The 20,287-nt window shown below is 40.0% G+C and overlaps 1 protein-coding gene across 1 annotated transcript in view; it reads right to left on the bottom strand.

Moving 5' to 3' along the window:
* OSGIN2 (oxidative stress induced growth inhibitor family member 2) overlaps positions 1-19,692 on the bottom strand; it is a 36,998-nt gene extending 17,306 nt beyond the window's left edge. Inside the window, exons 1-4 of the mRNA XM_074986977.1 lie at positions 19,625-19,692; positions 11,126-11,271; positions 6,009-6,145; positions 3,632-3,823 (exon numbers count right to left, since the gene is read on the bottom strand). Coding sequence (XP_074843078.1) covers positions 3,632-3,823; positions 6,009-6,145; positions 11,126-11,271; positions 19,625-19,668 — 519 coding nt within the window. The 5' untranslated portion in view covers positions 19,669-19,692. The remainder of the gene's footprint in view (positions 1-3,631; positions 3,824-6,008; positions 6,146-11,125; positions 11,272-19,624) is intronic.
* Positions 19,693-20,287: the final 595 nt, after the last annotated feature.

Here is a 20,287-nt window from a genome sequence, read left to right on the forward strand (position 1 = left end):
CAAATTGATAAAATAAACAGTAATAAGTCACCAGGACCTGATGGTATTCAACCAAGAGTTCTGAAGAAATTCAAATGTGAAATTGCAGAACTACTAACTGCAGTTTGTAACCTGTCATTTAAATCATCTTCTGTTCCAGATGACTGGAGGATAGCTAATGTGACGCCAATCTTTAAAAAAGGCTCCAGAGGTGATCCTGGCAACTACAGGCCAGCCAGTCTGACTTCAGTACCAGGCAAACTGCTTGAAACTTTAGCAAAGAACAGAATTGTCAGACACATTGATGAACATAATTTGTTGGGGAAGAGTCAACATGGCTTTTGTAAAGGGAACTCGTGCCTCACCAATCCATCAGAATTTTTTGAAAGGGTCAACAAGCATGTGAACAAAGGGAACCCTGTGGATACAGTGTAATTAGATTTTCAGAAAGCCTTTGACAGATGACACAGAACTACTCCAAACAGTTAAGTCTCAAGCAGACTGTGAAGAGCTACAAAAGGATCTTAATAAATTGGGTGACTGGGCAATAAAACGGCAGACGAAATTCAATGTTGATAAATGCAAAAGTAATACACATTGGAAAATTTAATCCCAACTATACATATAAAATGATGGGGTCTGACTTAGCTGTTACCACTCAAGAAAGAGATCTTGGAGTCATTGTGGATAGTTTTCTGAAGATATCCACTCAATGTGCAAGCAGCAGTCAAAAAAGCTAACAAAATTTTGGGAATCATTAAAAAAGGAATAGATAATAAGACAGAAAATGTCATAATACCTTTATATAAATACATGGTACATCCACATCTGGAATACTGTGTACAGATGTGGTTTCCCCATCTCAAAAAAGATATATTGGAATTGGAAAAGGTTCAGAAAAGGGCAACAAAAATTATTAAGGGTATGGCACATCTGCCATATGAGGAGTGATAAATAAGACTAGGAGTTTTTAGCTTGGAAAAAAGAAAACTGGGGGGGGATATATGATATGATAAGATATATAAAATCATGACTAGTGCGGAGAAAATAAATAAGGAATTGTTATTTATTCCTTTTCACAACACAAGAGCTTGGGGTCACCAAATGAAATTAACAGGCAGCAGGTTTAAAACAAATAATAGGAAATATTTTTTCATACAAAGCACAGTTAACCTGTGAAACCCCTTCCCAGAGGATGTTGTGAAGGCCAAGACTACAGTAGAGTTTTAAAAAAGAACTAGATAAATTCATGGAGGATAGGTTCATCAATGGCTAACAGCCAGAATGGGCATGGAAGGTGTTCCTACCCTCTGTTCGCCAGAGGCTGGAAATGGGCGACAGGAAATTGATCACTTAATGATTACCTGTTCTGCTCATTCCCTCTGGGGCACCTGGCATTGGCCACTGTCAGAAGACAGGACACTGGGCTTGCTGGACCTATGGTCTGACCCAGTATGGCTGTTCTTATGTTCTAAAAATAATTGTACCGTGCTCACTGGTTAACCAGTGGTTTTGCCACTGAGAAAGAAAGTGTGAAAGTGCAGATGCTGAACTAGGTCAGACCTGCTAGGATAATCAATGAATCGCTCCTCTGGAAGGAGAGAGGTTAGGTACTTGCCCAGAGAGAGGTTACTGTTAAGAGGCCCACGACTTAAGGGGGCACTCCTTGAGCAGATCCCAGAGAGGGTCAGAAGTGGAGCTCTGCAAATCAGTGGATGTCTGCTCTACATGCATTCATTTTTGTGGATAAAGGAGAGCATGTGGATACTAAAAAGGTTGGGGGCTCTGCTCTGTCCCCTCCCTGGAATATATTGGGAGCAGGGAAGGTGCTTCTGGGCAGGAGCATGGCCCAGGGCACAGAGGGTTGTCCCACTTTGCTCCACCAGGTGCTTCTACCAGGAAGCAGGACAAGCACCCACACCCTAGCCACACTCCTCACCAAGAACGCCCCAGCCTTGCTCCCCCATAAGCGCTGGGAAGTAAGGCAGAGCAAGACAAGCACCCTTCCCTGGGCTTGCTCCTCCAGAGGAGAGCCCCACCCCACTCTCCAGTAGGAGCGGCTGGCAGGTAAAACATATACGCACACTGACCATGCTCCTCTGCAGGTGAGGGGTGTTGTGGGGCAAGTCCTCAGTTTCAGCACTCTCCCCACAACCTCCACCACTATGGAATTCAATTGGCAGCTTCCCTTTATAAAACAAAGAATGATGTTTACAACAACACAGCTGGTGTGCATGTTTATTTTATCAAGCCACAGGAGGGGACACACAGACACTCCTCAGACTGAGCACAGTGAGTGGCTGCTTCTGGCTTGCTGGGTATGTAAATATACATAAAGGCCACATCTACACTAGAAGCATCTGTCTACAGCAGTTACTATTGAAAGAGATGTTCCAGCAAAACTTCTGATCATGTCTACACATAAAAGTGGATCAATCTTTTGACCCACTCTGTCAGCAAAAGGGGCCCCCGGAGGATCTACAACAGCTTTTTTGTCAACAAAATACATTTTGGCTACGTCTACACGTGCCCCTCCTTTTTGGAAGGAATGTGTAAATGAAGTGGGTGGAAAATGCTAATGAGGCACTGATAAGAATATTCAGCACCTCATTTGTATAATGGTGTCTACCCAGAACCTCAAAAGTGCTGCTTTTGAAATGCAAACTAGCTGTGTAGACGGGATCTTTCGAAAGGAAGCCCCACTTTCAAAAGCGCCCATCTTCCTAATTTGTTATTCATATCAGTGCATCATTAGCATTTTTGACCCACTTCATTTACATGCCCCTTCCAAAAGGGAGAGGTAATGTAAACACAGCCTTTGTGTGCAGATGCTCTGCAAGTTTTGTTGACAAAACCCCAGGTTTTTCTACAAAATTCTAGTGTAGATGTAGCCAAAAGGCTGAGAACAAATTGTAGACTGGATACATGTTGTTTCCAGCAGATGCGGATCCACATATTTATATCTGCACAGCGTTCTAGTCAGAGGTGCAGTTATCTCAACATTATGGTGCAATTATACACCAGCCACAGCCTGGTCTTCAAGTAGCCTATACTGACTCTTCCATCTCCTGGAATCCTGCTTTTTGTGTAATTGATAGGTGGCATTTTCCATAAATACAGAATCCCAGGATATCCGAATTATAATTCTGAATAAGATGTGAAATTGTTAGGTCAGCAATGTGGCTGGGTTTTTTTTATCAATCAAAATTCTGCCAGGGAACACAAATATACAGAAATACTAATAACACTTTTGTTTTAATAAATGCACATACAGGAGTAATGGGGCCTGTGGATCTGCTGTGTACCTGCAACAAAACCTCTCGAATATTCTCTCATTTCAGGCCCACAGCTATCTATGTTCCACACAACTGTAATGTTGATTTTCCTGCTGAACATTATATACATCCAAAATAAAGAATCAAGACATTGAAGTAACAGTTATTTATGGTAGCATGTGAATCCCCAGCATTTTAAATTTCCTAAATATATTTTAGGCCCCCATTTTTGGTGTTGTCAAACATTTGGGCTTTGGTAGGTCAAAAGACTGAAGCTGTAATTCCCATTAACGTCTACAAATCAGGCCCATAGTAAGAAAAAACTCACAAATAAAAATCTATCAAGTTAGGGAGATATAAATGAAAAATTTACTCACATGCCAAGCTCCACCAGGTGGTCCTTTGCCAAGCACTATATGGGGGATATAATGATGCTGTTCTAGCTTCCACTGCAGAACAGGTGGGTAATCATAGCCAAAATCAGCATTTGGATGAAGCAGTGTATCAAAAAGTACTGCAACGGGATTGGAAGAACGTCCTTCAAGACCTTCAGACAAGTATTCTAAATCCTACATCAAGATGAAAATTTTCATTGTTGATGCAACTGTTACCATGCAGCGTAGTTTTAATAGGCAGATAGAATTTCAACTGTAGACCACTATTAGAAGATCAAACTTACAGGAAAACTGCAACGGTTACCATTTAGTTAAAATATTTAGTCTGAAGATACATTCAAAGCAATTTTAGATACAGCATTTGTCACTGTTTCAGTATCTCCATAACCACCATGACCCTGTCAAAGGTGATACTGTCTCTGTCAATAGATCATTTTTTTAACACATCAAGACCTGCCAACATTTAAAAACTATGCACAGGGACAGTCGAGAAAGTAAAACAAGAGTTACATCTTTTAACTTACCTGAAATACATTTTTAAAGGAATACTTTGTAGAAGATCAAAGCAGGTTGCTACTTTTTAGTAAGATAAAAGACAATTTCTCTTAATTAGTGATGATTTACATTCCCAGGAAAAGTCTGACTCTGATAACATAAATTAGGATTGTAGTCATTGTTTAAACACAACGGGTAACTTTAAAAGGTGTTGTAAATTAAGTTGTATTAGTAAAAGGACAAGGTCATTCAGCCATATTTTTAAAAAATAAGGTTGCCATAAAATGAACAGGTTCCCTAAATCACACTTTCTATCATAATGTGATCATATCTAGCACACAGTGGATGGTTTGAACTAGATCAGTGTTTCTCAACTTTTTTTTTTTTTTAAGTACCCCTTTTTCAAAAAGAAAAAAAATATGTAAGTCCCCCCGCCCCCCCTGGAGTACCTTCAATTTTCAGACAATTTTTTTCTACCACTGAAATACATTTGTTTAAACAACTTAAACATAACTGGCTGGTTGGAAGAAATTGCCTACAGGCAATAAACTTGCCATCGTATTTATGATTGTGCAAAAGGAAAAAAATTAGACTTATTTTGTGTCCACCTAATTTTTTTAATTTGTAAAAAAGGTTCAAAAACACTGAGTTAATGCACCCTCTAGAAGAGCTCTGAGTACCCCCTAGGGTACAGGTACCCCTGCTTGAGAACCACTGGACTAGATGACTTCTGTCTTATCAAGTCAGTCAGTCTCCTGTATGACCAGTTATTCCTGAATTTATTTCAGTACATTTATTCTTTTTCACTAGACTTTGTAAAACAGTTTCTAATTAATTCTAAATGCTGTTATGCTTTAAAAGCAAATATTTTATAAAGTTTTCTACAAATATTTATATTCCTTTTCCAGCATCCACCTAACAACCATGTCTTCAAAACTAGAAGCATCATCCTAGCAAAGGATTTTTCAACTGACTGGAAAGAAAATCTCAAACTTCAGGACACAAGTCTGTTGACAAGGCAAGGAGACATTTTATTCTCCAAATCGGGGTGAAGCCTTGTTGGTGCAAGTCACATGAGCATACACAGCAATTATAGCCAGCAGCAAAGACAAATTCCTCTTCTGTCAAAATCAAACCAGGAATAATTGATGTTTACAAAGTTGTCACCTGAACGATGTTAAAAATAAATTACTTCATAATTCAAATCTTACTATTTTCTTTCCTCTATCCAGAATATTTGTCCCACTCTGTATTAGAAGGATTAATACAATGAACCAGCAAAAAATACATAACTGTACATGACTCAGAGCACAGTCACTAACAGAAAGTGTTTATCATCATTAAATTAAATTCAGAATATAAATAAGCAGACATAAAGAGCACTTACTGAGAGAGTAATAATTTTACAGCATATCTGAAATTAGTCAAGTAAGGTCAATGTTATTTTTGTGCAAGTGAAGATGCCAAATGTTGAGTTATTTATTGAGGCATTTTAACTGTGACTGAATAAAGTTCACTGGATCCCCTAGAGTAGGTTTCTTGAATTTCTGGATTAATACTTCTTTAGCACTTTACACATTCAATGCCGTTCACAAATATGATCTTCATTTTACAGGTCAGAAAAATGGAGGAAGATAGAGCTGGTAATTTGCTCAAGGCTCACACTATTATGCTTCTATCATGCCTCCCTCAATGAGTAACAGTTTAGGTCTTGATGCATTCTTTGCAGGTTAAGAGCATACCAATGGCATAACATATCTTAAATTATGAAAAAATATCTGAAGAAACTCACAAGAAAACAAGATGATTACTACCCTAGTTTGTGAAAAGAAATCAATTGAATGAAATGTTAGTGAAAACTTACTTGGTCAACAATAGAGAGATGTCTAGCTTCTTCTAGTTTACTATGCAAGATGGGATTCGGATGTACAGCTTCAGGAGACAAATATGGCCTGTACCCAGACAACATGTAAGACAGACAAATTCCTGAAGGTCCATTTCCTATTTGAAAAAAAGTAAACATTTTAAGAAGTCTTACTACAACAGCTAAGGTGCAGTAGCCACATCTCAAAACACACTATGCATATAGCATACTCTCTCTATCCAGAAAAACTTACAGTCTAAAATCTTAATATTGCTACAAACCCTAAAACTTTTCAAAAACAACTCTGCAGAATGCTTTTTGGGTGGTGAGGGAGAATACCTAGTTAAAAAGAGATGAGTAGGAATATAAATATGATATAAGCCCATCTCAAGCTCGCTCTCTCTTTTTTTTTTTTTTTTTTTGGTATGGGAGAAATTCGTAATAAATCTTGTGAAAATCTAAAACCAAAGTGTATTAAGTGTAGGTCAATGTAGAATTCATTAAAAAAACCCTGACACTCAAAATATAACACCACATACAGCTAATGTGGCAATGAAATCTGGTCAACAGTGAGTTTCACCTTTCATGGTGATTTATAAGACATTGCTGCCCTGTCAATACTATAACAGATTCAGTAGAACTAGTTAGAGCACAGTTGTCTGAGAACTGGATATAATAAGGAAAATTACAAAGTGGCTGGGATTTAAGTGACTCTATAGCCAACTTAAACATCAGAGCCAGTCATCTACTATATGCACACACTACAGGACCTTGATTGGTGGTCATCTGAATATTAACATAACTCACGTGCACATAGAAGTACTATGTTAGAAAATGTCATTCTGTTAGCAAAGTCAACCTTCAGAAGTTGTAAGAAGCCAGAATTACATTACTTTTGCCTATGAAATCTTAACGTGGTCCCTTAGGCATTTGATATAGCCATGATTGCATATTACTGTTTCCACAGCATCCCAACCTCATCTAACAGGATGGATGGTGCTCATTTAATAAGCAACTATTCAATATTTTGTTTTACCCACCTTGTTCAATATATGACCACAGGCCTTACTTACTGCACACTATTCAAACTTTACTGTAAAGAAAGAATTCTTAGTTTTCTCATGGATGCTTATATGGCACACATTATAATATCTAAGGGCTTCATGTTTAGATCCACTGCACAGCCTCTGTCATTTGATCTAATGGAATAGTTGACAGAAATAGAAGATTAGTAGAGCCAGCCTGTAATTAAATGAACTTTGCTAATGGGACACTCAGAGATTTCATCTATACTACACAAATGTCTCCATGACTTGGTCAAAGATTTAACCCAGGGGAAAAAAAAAGTCCTGTCCCTAACATAACACAACTGGGTCCCCTGAGTTTAACAACATTATATTGTAAATGAGGCCTTGGGTTATTTTCTGATCCAATGCTTTTATATATTATATATATATATATATATAAGGGCAGTAATCACATCTTTGCATAGTGCATATCATAATGGAACCCTGATCCTTTTTGGAACTTCTGAGTATTATTTCAGAAAAAATAAATACATAGAATCCTAGAACACCAGAACTAGACAGGGCATCAAGAGATCATCAAGTCGACCCTGCCTTCATGGCAGGACCAAGCACCATCCAGAGTCTCTAGATTATCCCTGATAGGTGCCTATTTAATCTCCTCTTAAATATCTCCAAGAAAGGAGATACGACAAACTCTGCATGGAATGTATTCCAGTGCTTAACCACCCTGACAGTTAGGAATTTTTTCCTAATGTCCATACTAAATCTTCTTTGCTGCAGTTATTGCTTCTTGTCCTATCCTATCAGGAGGCCATGGAGAACAATTTTTCTCCCTCCTCACTGTTACACTCTTAAGTACTTGAAAACTGCTATTATGTTCCCTCTTAGTCTTCTATTTTCTAAACACGCTCAATTCCTTCAACCTTCCCTCCATGCCACTATCTAAATCATTGATGAAGATTTGAACACAACTGGTCTCAAAACAGACCTCTGTGGAACACCACTATTTCTGCCCTTTCAGCAGGATTGTGAGCTATTAATAACTACTCTCTAAGAATGATTATCCAGACAGTTTTGCACCCACCTTATAGTAGTCCCATCTAAGTTGTATTTGCCTAGTTTATTGAAAAAATGATCATGCAAGACCAAATCAAATGCCTTACTAAAGTCTAGGTGCACCACATTCACTGCTTCTCCTTCATCCACAAGACTTGTTATCCTATCAAAGAAAGCCATCAGACTGGTCTGACATATATATATTATATAATTTGTATTTATTTGAATTTTAAACTCCAGCCACCCACTGTCTAATTACACAAATATTGGCTCATTTCTTATTTGCATAATTGCAGAAGCTGTCTCAGCTAACAGAAATCTATGACAAAAATACACACTATAAAATAAGACACTGCAGTGAAATAGCCGACTCGGAACCAATGGATGTAAAACCTGTTTATTGTCAAAGTTGTTTTAAGGATAACTTTATCATACTTATGTTTTCATGAGAATGAATTGCATCCTGGGCAAAACAGACTGAGTTTAGCAGCTTAGGTGTTTGGTTAGCACAGGAAATGCCCAAGATTTGAGAGGAGGGGGACAACATTTGCAGAAACTTCTTATACTAAATTAGATTCAAAAGTGTTCTGTACCCTCACAATCTCTTGAAAATCTAGAACAGGACAGAGTATAGATATTGGCTTCTGAGTTACAATTATTACCCCAATTTGAAAGCAAACACACATAGACTCGCTTATATTTATATTTGCTTTTAGGGTATATATGTTAAATTCCGTGATTAAATAAAGTGAACATATCCCTATCTGTTCTGATTAATTCTATTTAGTCTTGGACTTTGTTCGTCACTCAGCAGTAGTAATCTTTGATGTTACTTTTAAAGAACGTAGGGCAAACTTTTCAGGCAGAAGTATTATTTTCAAATTGATGGTGCTGCTTTACTGATATTTAAGAAATCATTACTGAAAGGTTTTTCCCAGTAAACACTTTTTTACAAAAAGGAGAAATGAAGATTTATTGAATCTTCCAAGTTTAAATGTTCTGATTTTCCCTTTTTTCTTCTACTTCATAAATTCTAAATAAATGTTTTATTGGGCAATACACTAGAAAAAACAAGTCTGGGCTACAAAACTGTGAACACAAAACACTGCTAATGCTGTGCACAAAAGAACCAAAAATTAGTAACTGAAAAGGAACTTACTCTTAAAAATATCTCTTCAAGTCCCAACAGCACAATTTATATGAGCAAGGACTGTCTGCTTGAATAAGGATTTGCAGGGTCTAGACCTAAATTAAGCATCAGATAGGGAAGAATGACAGACAAAGCTCAGGGGATCTGAGAGGAGGACAATGTAAGGTCAGGAAAATGTATAATGAACAAATCATATTAGTTTTATTATTAAATTTTTGCTGTGGGAAGACACTAACATTGGGAAGCTAAAAGAGAGATGGGCAATGAATGAAGTAGGAATGTTAAAACTGTTAACCAGTTAAACAATAGCTCTTAACCAGTTAATCAACAATCGTGGGGGGTCCTACCATCAAGTCCGCTGGCCCCTGCCAGAGTTAACTGGGCCTTGCAAGGGCCAGTTAACCAGTAAGCCTCCTGGTAAGTCTCAAGCACAGACTCGCTTGAAGAAATACCAAGATGAAATTCAGTGAACAAACTTGCCATGCTTTCATTCTGTCTTACTAAAGTAAGATTTCAATTTTGAAGGGTTCTTACTTCCAACAGGTGCACAACAGAGATAACAGGATGCCCACTGAGGGAATTAAGTTGTAAGGTTTTCAGTTCTAAAATACGTGACTAAAAACTGGAAGAAGTCAAGGCTGCTGCATATGATATGGGCAAGTAGAGGAGGTCCAAAAGGAGCAGTAGTACTTAGTTCAGGTATTCATATAATGTACAATTACGGAAAACTAATGCAAGTTTTGAATCAGTTAACTATGTAGCAGTCCTGGATTACGACTGACAGAATGCCAGAAACTCTTTCTGTAACACGTGGAACTCAGCAGAGCAATGTATGGCCTTGTGATCTCCAGGTTATATCAGATGAAGTAGAGTTCATCAACTTGCTTTGACAACTCAGCAGGTGGGGAAGGACCCCAGAGCCCTATGTCCAGCCTGCACCCTGACAGCTACAACTCCACAGCCCAAACCAGCTGATACAGGTATTTTATTGCAGTGTAGACATATCCACAGGGTCAGCTACTGAAGAAAATATTTCTTCCCACAGTTTGTCATTTGGCAAGGTTCCAGAAAGGGCACATACAAATGAGGTGCAGATTTAAACATCTTGTGCCTCATTTGCATATTCCTGTGAAATCTCACTTTCTGAAGAGCCATTTCTGTAAGCAAAAGCAGCCGTGTAAGACTGTGTTCCTTCAGAAGGGAACCTCCCCCTTCTGGAAGGCCCCTTATTAAAGGTAGTTACTCTAACTGAAAAACTTTAAAATGGTGTTTTGTCATTTTTGATTATATTCAAATTCCCCTATTCCAACTGAGACACAAATCACAAGTAAAAAATCAGCTAGCAAATAAGAAATGCCTTATTAATCTTTTTCTAATATAATAAAAATGTAAAAATTAGGAATCTAAATAAATGTAAATTAAGCTATATAATTACTTGCCTATAGATATAATATATGTTCCTGGTTTGCAAAAAGAAATATCATATTTAGTAAAAGGCAATTTTTACTTACAAAACTGTACCATATACAAACTGTTTAACTGTAATATCTGTGTCTTTCCAGCTTACCTGCTCAGACAAAACTTTCCTCCCGTCAAGTCCTACTGACACTAAGTGGGACTTCATGCAGGCATAAAGGTTTATTCAACAGATCAGGTTGCAGAATTCAAGTCTAAATCTCTACTGCACACGAAGCTGATACCTACCAACAAACCCATCATACATGCTCCAACATTGCTGCCTGAATATCTGTCAATAAAATAAATCACCTCTTAAACCTCACCTTTGGGGTGCATTATCATTTGGCAAACAAATTTGCATTCCTGGTTATTAAAAAGTAATGGTAGTAACAAAGAACACAAAGTCATATTTGGAAATAACTCACCTATTATTACTATTGGCACAGTCAGGAGAGGATCCCCAGTCAGAGTGGTTTCTTCTAATAAGGGCATTCTTTTAACTTTCCTCCGAAGGCTGTCAGCAAAATGCTGCACTATGGAGCCCAACAGTTGTCCTTCGGTTTCAGGTCCACTGCAATTTCCATTTGAGAAAACACATCAGTTGAACATTACAAAACATTCTTCAAAAATTAAATCACTATTGGCTCATTGCCTTAAAATTGTCAAACTGAAAAAAAATCTGACGACATTAAACAAAAGTGAAATAAACACTAATCCATTCATATATAACATTTTATTCTTCAGCATAGCTTTTCTGAAGTGGGTCTGTCCCACGAAAGCTCATCACCTAATAAATCATTCTGTTAGTCTTTAAACTGCTACATGTCTGCTGTTTTGTTTTCTTTGCTACCATTATACGTAAACATACTTTATATATATTTCCTCTAAAAAGGCCCAGAAAAGGGTCTGCAGAATATAATTTAATGTGAATCTCATTCAAATCCAGTGTCAGATTATAAATCTATTATTTTAAACTGCTTTCCCCCCACTGTTCTTATATCCCCACTCTAATAAACATTTGGTTTTTGGTAATAATTGCCTTTCAATAATGCCAAAATTTAGAGTCAGCTATTTATCCATCTATAAACAAGATATTTAATTACGAAGGCTTTTTCCCAAAATTGGTCAAAAATTAAATGCAATACTTTACAAAGTTTTATTAGACATTTACGTAATTGATAAATAACATATGTCTAGAGATTGTTGGGAGATAACTATATTCAATTATAACTCAATGAATAAATACCTTATTAAAATAATCAATTGACTAATGAACTGACATATGTTCTGAGTTACACTGTCCAAGAACAATTTCAATAGATTGTTTCTGCTAAATTCACTCCTAATAGCGTAATCCTTTTACATTCAAAAACTCAGTATATGTTTTATAATGGCCAAGCATGGGACAGCTAACTCCAGGAAAATCCCTGTCCCAAGGAGTCATAATCTTACTTGGATTTCTATTAGATTAAAATAGTGAAGTACTATACAAACTCCTCTCTTCAAATCCTTTCAAAGTGTTAATGGATCTCATTCTTTACTTATATATCTAAAAGGATACTGGCAGGTTAAAAGTAAGATGAAAATTAAGTTCTTACCTACAGTAGGGCACTTCAGATTATTTAATTTTTGAAATTGTTTAAAAATATACTTCAGTTTTTAGGACTGTAACAGAGAAGTAGTTGTGTTAGTCTGTATTCTAACAAACAAAACAGCAGTCACATACCACTTTAAAGACTAACAAAATGATTTATTTGGTGATGGGTTTGTCCCAGGAAAGCTCATCACCAAATAAATCATTTTGCTAGTCTTTAAAGTCCTACATGATGGCTGTTTTATTTTTGACAACTGTGTTTAAGGAGAGGGACATCAAAACTCCAGTATTATCACTTCCCAATTACGTGGGTACTCCCAGATATTTCAAGTTGCTGATTAATTAAACCATAAACATCATCTCCCACCTTTCTTTTAAGCATGGCTGGACAATATTAATAAGTGCATCTCCACCTATTTTCCCCAGGAATGATAGTAAAGAGCTTCACTGTCTTCCTGAGTCTATTAAAATTGACAATTCCTGTTACAGTTGAACCTCTCTAATGCAGAATGCTCTCTTCTGGCAACATCCATAATCCAGAATGAGTTTAGTTATCTGGGATGACCACTTATCATAGGTGTGGCCAAGTTCCTGTAGTCCCATAAAGTTCATTTTCAGCCATCAGTCCTGGCTCTCAGTGTTCTGTGCTTAGTTCTGAATTATCCCTAAATACCTTCTAAGAGCCCAGTAAACAGTGGAAGTGTTGGTAATGTTCTAGAACAGGGGTGAGCAAACTTTTTCCACCCTTTCTGTAACTGCAATTAGCCAGGGCCCCCTAACTTGTCTAATGTAAACTGAACTGACGGAAATTTCACTTTTGTTCATATGAAGGGGAAAAAAAAAAACCTTTCAACACATAAGAAAAATAAGTATGTAGACTGTTAAAACTTTGTTAATCAGTATATAAACGTGAATATACACATTTCTATACATAAAAGACAACATATTTCACATTTTTAATGAAACAGAGAGTGCTCTCTGTATAAAAACTCTGTCTTGCTGTTTCAAGACTCTGCCCCACCCACTCTCCATCTTGGTGGGGAAAAAAACCACATAGGTCCCTGCTGTTTAAAGAGCCCACTCCCAGCACACCCCTCCAGCCATCCCAAGCAAAGTTAAACAAAAGAACAAAACAAAAGATCAACATAAATGTACTTACCAAAAAAAAAAAAAGCCTGAGCTGTCTCAAACTGAACAAAGGGCTCTCCAGGTAGATTGAAGCTCACAACTCTTACCCCCCCACTCAGCTACCTCTGCCACTCATGCAAATGATGCCAGCACTCCCAGGGGACGGTGGCCCCCTAGAGGGCAGGAGGGCTGGCAGCACAGGTCATCCTAGCCCAGCGAGGCTGCAGAGGCACTCATGGCAGGGGAGGGAAGGAAATGAAGCCAGCCCTCTGCCAGCGGCAGGAGGCGGCAGGTGGACAGTGCTGCTGAGGTGACAGAGGCTACAAGAGGCGGTGTAGGACCCCCAGGGAGGTAGCCAATTGTGCTGTGCCCCCATTTTAAAATTTCATCCCCCCCAAAGGCCCCCCGTTTGCACACCCCTGTGCTAGAGACTATTGACCTCCCATAGTGTAGCAAATTCTCTCATCCGGCACCAGTCACATCCCAAGGGTGCTGGACAAGAGAGGTTCAAGCTGTATATCACCAGCCTATCATGGTGATAGGTATTTGCTTCCTTTGGAAAAAAAATACTTTTTTTTGCATTTCACTCTGTTTGGAAAGTAAAAATAGATTTATTTCTTCCCACTCCTCCTTCAAGAGCATATTTGATCTCATATAAACTTGCATACTTCAGTAAACCCTGATTTCCAAACACTGTAGCAAACTCAGCTTAAACAAATAGCTTTACGCTGGAGTTTTTAAAACAAAAAGCCAAAATAACTTTTCAAACCCCATCCCAAAACCCCTATAAATACAAAACCATGAAATTTCAGATTTAAATAACTGAAATAATGAAATTTATTATTTTTAAAATCATATGATCCTGAAATTGATCAAAATAGACCAGGAATGTGGTAGGTCCTTAAGTATCTTTTGTATACAGATACTCTTCTCTTATAAAGGGAGTTCTAAAGTGGATGATGAGAAACTGTTCTCAATGGTGTCAGACAGCAGAACAAGGAGCAGTGGTCTGAAGTTACAGAAGGAGAGGAATAGGTTAGATATTAGGAAAAACTACTTCACCAGGAGGGTGGTGAAGCACTGGAATGCGTTGCCTAGAGAGGTGGTGGATTCTCCATCCCAAGGGGTTTTTAAGTCCTGGCTTGACAAGGTCCTGTCTGGGATGATTTACTTGGGGTTGAGCCTGCTTGAAGCTGGGGGCTGGAATAGATGACCTCCTGAGGGCCCTTCCAGCCCTATGATTCAATGAAAATTCAGATATACTGCACAGGACCACTTGGTTTGAAGTTCTAGGTTCCCAGCCAAAACTGAAGGACAGCACTGTCCTTGATCATATGGATTTGTCTGTAGTAGGATGCAACACCATATCATGTTAATCCCATGACAAAAACTATTTGAAATGTGCTCCATTTTGGTCCTTTATCTGCCAGGAAACACAGAACAGGACATTAAAATTAAACTAAAAGCACTTTTCTTAAGTTTAATTGACTCCAACTGTTATGTTATACCCTACAGAAAACATCTGTTAATTTTGAGTTGAGCCAGCACAAATCATAAAAAGGAAAAAAAAAAAACTAAACAGCACAACATTCTAGCATCTAGCTACACTTCACTCAACAGTTTCCCTGATCATTTAACTTGAGCCAGCCACAGTACATGCATCTCTATGCTTATCTTGAGCAACCAACATGTAGCCCTAATGCCAACCATACAGGCAATAAACCAACACATACATATACTGTAATATGCAGATTTCTACCTTCATTCCTACTTAACACATAAACTAAACTCGAAGCGTTCTTGCTAATCTGGTCTCTGCAAAATTTCGTTCAATCCCTTACCATCTCCAAAGCCTTTCTTGCCATGCCTCTCTCCTCACATCCTCACTTACACCCAGCTTCCTCTTTCCCCCTGAAAGATCTACATGGGATATCAGTAGTACCTGCTGGATCTGAGTAGTCTACAACAAAAGCAGTAATTCTGATTAAAAGAAAATAACTACGTGATTATAAAATTTCAAAAGTGATACATGGATACATGTCTGTGATATTATTTGAACATAAAAGACATATTTGGCATTTGTAAGGACTGTGAACATTTAGCTACCAATACCAAAAGAAATGTGAAAACACAATAAATTAAAACTGTATCATCTACTTAAATTAATTTATTTGACTAAAATATTACACAGAAAACTACTTTGTTCTCTGAAGAGCTATCGTATCAGGTCTGAAGACTAAATTTAATCATTACAATGTGAAACACCAATTTTAATCCTTCTCTAAGTGCAAACTGTAAGGAGGTCTTCCCACCTCTCTTCTAGTCTTGGACTATATATAAAATCAAAGCCCCAAACAATTTTTCTGTAACAAAGATTACACTGTAGACTTGGTAGACCATGTCAGAGGAAAAGATTTGCTTACATCACTTTGGCTCTTATCCTGCATAACTGTAAGTGGTTTATCAGTAGTTTATCAGTGACAGGCCATGTCTACACTAGCCCCAAACTTCGAAATGGCCACGCAAATGGCCATTTCGAAGTTTACTAATGAAGCGCTGAAATGCATATTCAGCGCTTCATTAGCATGCGGGCGGCCACAGCACTTCGAAATTGACACGCCTCACCGCCGCGCGGCTCGTCCCAACGGGGCTCCTTTTCAAAAGGACCCCGCCTACTTCGAAGTCCCCTTATTCCCATGAGCTCGCATTTCAGCGCTTCATCAGTAAACTTCGAAATGGCCATTTGCGTGTCCATTTCGAAGTTTGGGGCTAGTGTAGACGTAGCCACAGAGACAGGGCCAAATAATGTTATCATAGGTCATCACAAAGGCAACTCGGTATGTTTTCTTCTGATAACCAAACTTAAAATGAGCCTCCTCATTTATTGTAAGATAATACTTTTCTAAAAAAATTTTTTTTAGTTATCAATGCAGAAAAGTTGTGAGGCAAAACCTTACTATTTGTATTATTTATAAAAGCTAAGTCAAGATTATTTTTCAAGACCAAATAATAGCTATCAAATTCTTCTGTAGCATCTATCACTTAACCAGCTGTGGCATATTTCTGCAGAAAGGATGCTTTACACAATGGCATAAGTTTTAAAATATTGTGAAAACTCAGTTGAAGCTATTCTTTCTTCAACAGACAACTTCCAGTTTTAAATTATTCTTACTCCAGTATGATTTCTAGGGAAAAAAAAAAACAGTCTGATAAGCCCACCCCAAGATGGTAGATAAAATACAAGTTTTATTCCCCACTTAAATAGAACCTCAAATTTTACATGAGCAAAAACAAGTTTTTAAGAACTGTCACACCAACAAAAACATTTTAAAACATATGTAAAATGAAAACAGTTTATTAAAAAAAACCTCAATCAGTATTCAAAACTCAAACTTTGCATTAAAATGAACTGAGAAATAAAACTGATAATCAACAAATGTGAAAACTATTTAACTGATTTCTACTGTCCAATTTGAAGTAAAAGACAAGTATACAAACAGCTTAAATAGTGACTGGTATAGGATTCCCCCATCCCTTTTCCAATTCTTTTACTTTTAAAGTAATAAGTAAACAAATGTTTGCTTATAATAGCATTTCTAAATTGACAGTGCCTCAGTCCAAAGTTTAAGACTACAAGTGTACAGTACATTAATTCTTTTAACCCCATAATAACTATCATTATCTCTGCTTTACAGTTGAGTAAATGCATCAAAGCCTTGTGCACACTTAGCCAATGGCACTGTAGTCTTGTCCAAATTAAGTTTTTTCTTACAAACTCTCACCATCTAGACATACTCGAACAGGGTTAAATGATATGGCTGTATAAACACCAGCAGTCAGCCTATACTAATGCACTCACCACTACTAGCACAGTGAAGTTACAATGGAGAGGGAAGCTTGAGAGAGAGAGAAAAACAAAAAAAACCAACTCATTGAAGACAAAGCTTGGGAGTTTAAGAGATTTGTCCAATCAAATATTCATTTCTGTGGCACATTCAGAAACAGCAATCAGATCTCCCAACTCCCAGCCCTATGATATTAGATATATTAGCTACTAGATATATTTTTTCCCTATATACAAGACAAAATAGGAGTAAGCATGGAAAGGGACAAGATATATACATGAGATCCCGTAAAAAAACCACACATACACACACTCCATTGTATGATTAAAAATTATGAAAGAAAAATATTCAGCAAAATATTCCTTAAAATAGCATGTGATAATTTTGTGCACACAGTCACAGGCACATCCATTTTTCTGTACAAATGAGCATGTGTGATTCCACTCCTAGAAAATCCAGAAGATGAAGTCAGTAATGACATGGGCTGACTATTGAAAATCTGGCCTTTAACCCACACATTGGTAGGTACCTTCCAAATTCAGGGCTCATTTTGGTCAATTTCACGGCCATATCATTTTAAAAACTGTAAATTTCATTATTTCAACTATTTAAATCTGAAATTTCAGTGTGTTGTAATTGTAGGAGTTCTGACCCAAAAAAAGGAGTTGTGAGTAGTTCCCAAGGTTATCGTAGGGATGACTGAGGTACTGTTACCCTTACTTTTGTGCTACTGCAGGTGACACACTGCTTTCAGAGCTGCGAAGCTGGATAACCATGGCTGCTGGCCAGGAACCCAGCTCTCAGGGTAGAGCCACCACCATCAGCATCACAAAAGTAGGGATGGCAGAGTATACTATTATCACCCTTACTTCAGCACAGCTGCTTGGAGAGCTAGGTCCTCAGTCTACGGCTGCCACTCTCTCCATAACCAGCTCTGAAGGCAGCAGGACAGAACAAAAGGTGCCATAATACGGTATTGCTACCCTTACTTCTGTGATGCTGCTGCTGCTCCCTACAGAGCAGTACAACTGGCCAACAGCTGCTGTACTGCAGTGCCCCCCGCCAGCTCTGAAAGCAGTTTCCCTACTGGCAGCAGCACAGAAGGAATACTTAAATAGTATTGCCAACTCCCTAAAATAACCTTGTGACCCCACTCTGCAATTCCCCTTTGGGAAAGGATGATCAATATGAGAAACACTGGTCTTCCATGTCATATCTACACAGTATAGAATAAAATCACACAAAGAAACAGATTTCATAGAAAAGAATACACTCCCCAGTCCACGATGCTTTTATTTGGTAGGGTCTTAGCCATTAGTATACATCTGTCTCGGTCCCATACCCCAACCATACCAAGTTACAACCATGTTTCCCAAATCCTATCTCCTTCAACCTGGTTCCCCTATATCCCTTCCATTCTCCTCTATTCCTGTCTCCTCCTACCCATTTGGTGCACACTCCATCCCTGTTCCCTCACTTCTCTGCTTCTGCTCATATCACAGACATTCCTGTCACAACCCCATCTCCCTATCCTACAGTGTCATTCCCCTCACAATCCCACCTACCCAATTCCCCAACATCCATCACAACCTTTCTTTCATGATCACACTGTTCCCTCCCATTAACATCATCATGGCCCCAAACCCCTCTACTCTCTTCAAAGCACTTTCTGACTCTTAACATCTTGCCCCGCCACTCCTATCCTGACTGCTCCCCTGTGGACCCCACCTCCATGTCTGCCCACATTCCTATCTCCCTCTCTGACCCCCCTCTTATTGCCACTCTCTTCACAACAAGCCCACACTGCTCCTCTCCACACTTCTACCCCATCACTATCACCCCCCTTGCAATCCACCTCCCCAGACACCTCATTTACATCACAACCATTGACCTTGTGACCCCATCTCCTCACATCTGTCTTCCATCACAGTCATTCTCCTGGGCACACCACTTCCCGACCCCCATACACCTGCCCTTATTATTGCTCTTCCTCTTGCATCCCCCTCCACCCAATTCACTTATCACAGCACTTCCTGACTCTATCACTGCACCCCCCAGTCAGTCCCCCGGGGATCCTATTTCCCCTCCACCCCTACCCCAACGCAGTCACTCCCTGGGGACCCCATTCCCCCTGGGAACCCTCTCCCCCACACGGCCATGACCCCGGAACGCCACTGCCGGCCCTGCCCCGCCCCTGGGACCTCCCTGCGCTTCCCACCCCACGCGCCCGCCATGCCCGCGAGCCGGGCGCGAGCAGAACGCATCACCCCGGCCGCCGCGGGGGTTCTCAGCGAGCGGCTTCCGCGCGGGACCGCCCAGCGCGCGCCCCACAGCCCGGCAGCGCCGCGGCCACGCACCTGAGCTGGGCGGCCAGGGAGCAGCGGCAGCACCACACCGGCATGGGAGGGCGGGGGAGCGGCGGGGCGGGGCGGGGCGGGGCTGGGCTGCTCCGCGTCCTCCTCTTCCTCCTGCCGCCGCCGCCGTCGCACTGGGGCCCGGCTGGCGCGGAGCAGCTCGCCGCCGGCCCGGGTCACACGGGGGCGGAGCCGGAACCGGCGAGCGGGGGGCGGGGCTGGGCTGCTGCCGTCCCCGCAGGGATGCGCGGCGGGCGGGGCTGCCGCCGGCTGCGGGCGGCGCGCTGGGGAAGGGGAAGAGGAAGAGGAAGAGGAAGAGGAAGAGGATGAGGACGGACGGACGGACTTCCCGGCAAACGGGTCTTGAGCGACCCTGCCTGTGCGCGCCGCGACCCTGACAGCAACGAGTCCCGCCAGCCTCCCTCCCTCGTGGGAGCGGCACGCACTGTCCCTCCGTCTGCTCCCCCCTCCGCTCAGTAACACCCCATAGCCCCTTTCTTTTCCTTGCACCACAACAGCAGCACCCCCAGCCCATCCTCCAACTTCCACCCCACCCCACCCCACCCAGCAGCACCTCACAGCCCATCCGCGTCCTTCCACCCTGCCCCACACAGCCTCACCCGTACTACCCCCTTCTTCATACACTCTTCTTCACACAGCAGCGTC

This window comes from Carettochelys insculpta, chromosome 2 (genome assembly GCF_033958435.1).
Source record: "Carettochelys insculpta isolate YL-2023 chromosome 2, ASM3395843v1, whole genome shotgun sequence".
NCBI lineage: Eukaryota > Metazoa > Chordata > Testudines > Carettochelyidae > Carettochelys > Carettochelys insculpta.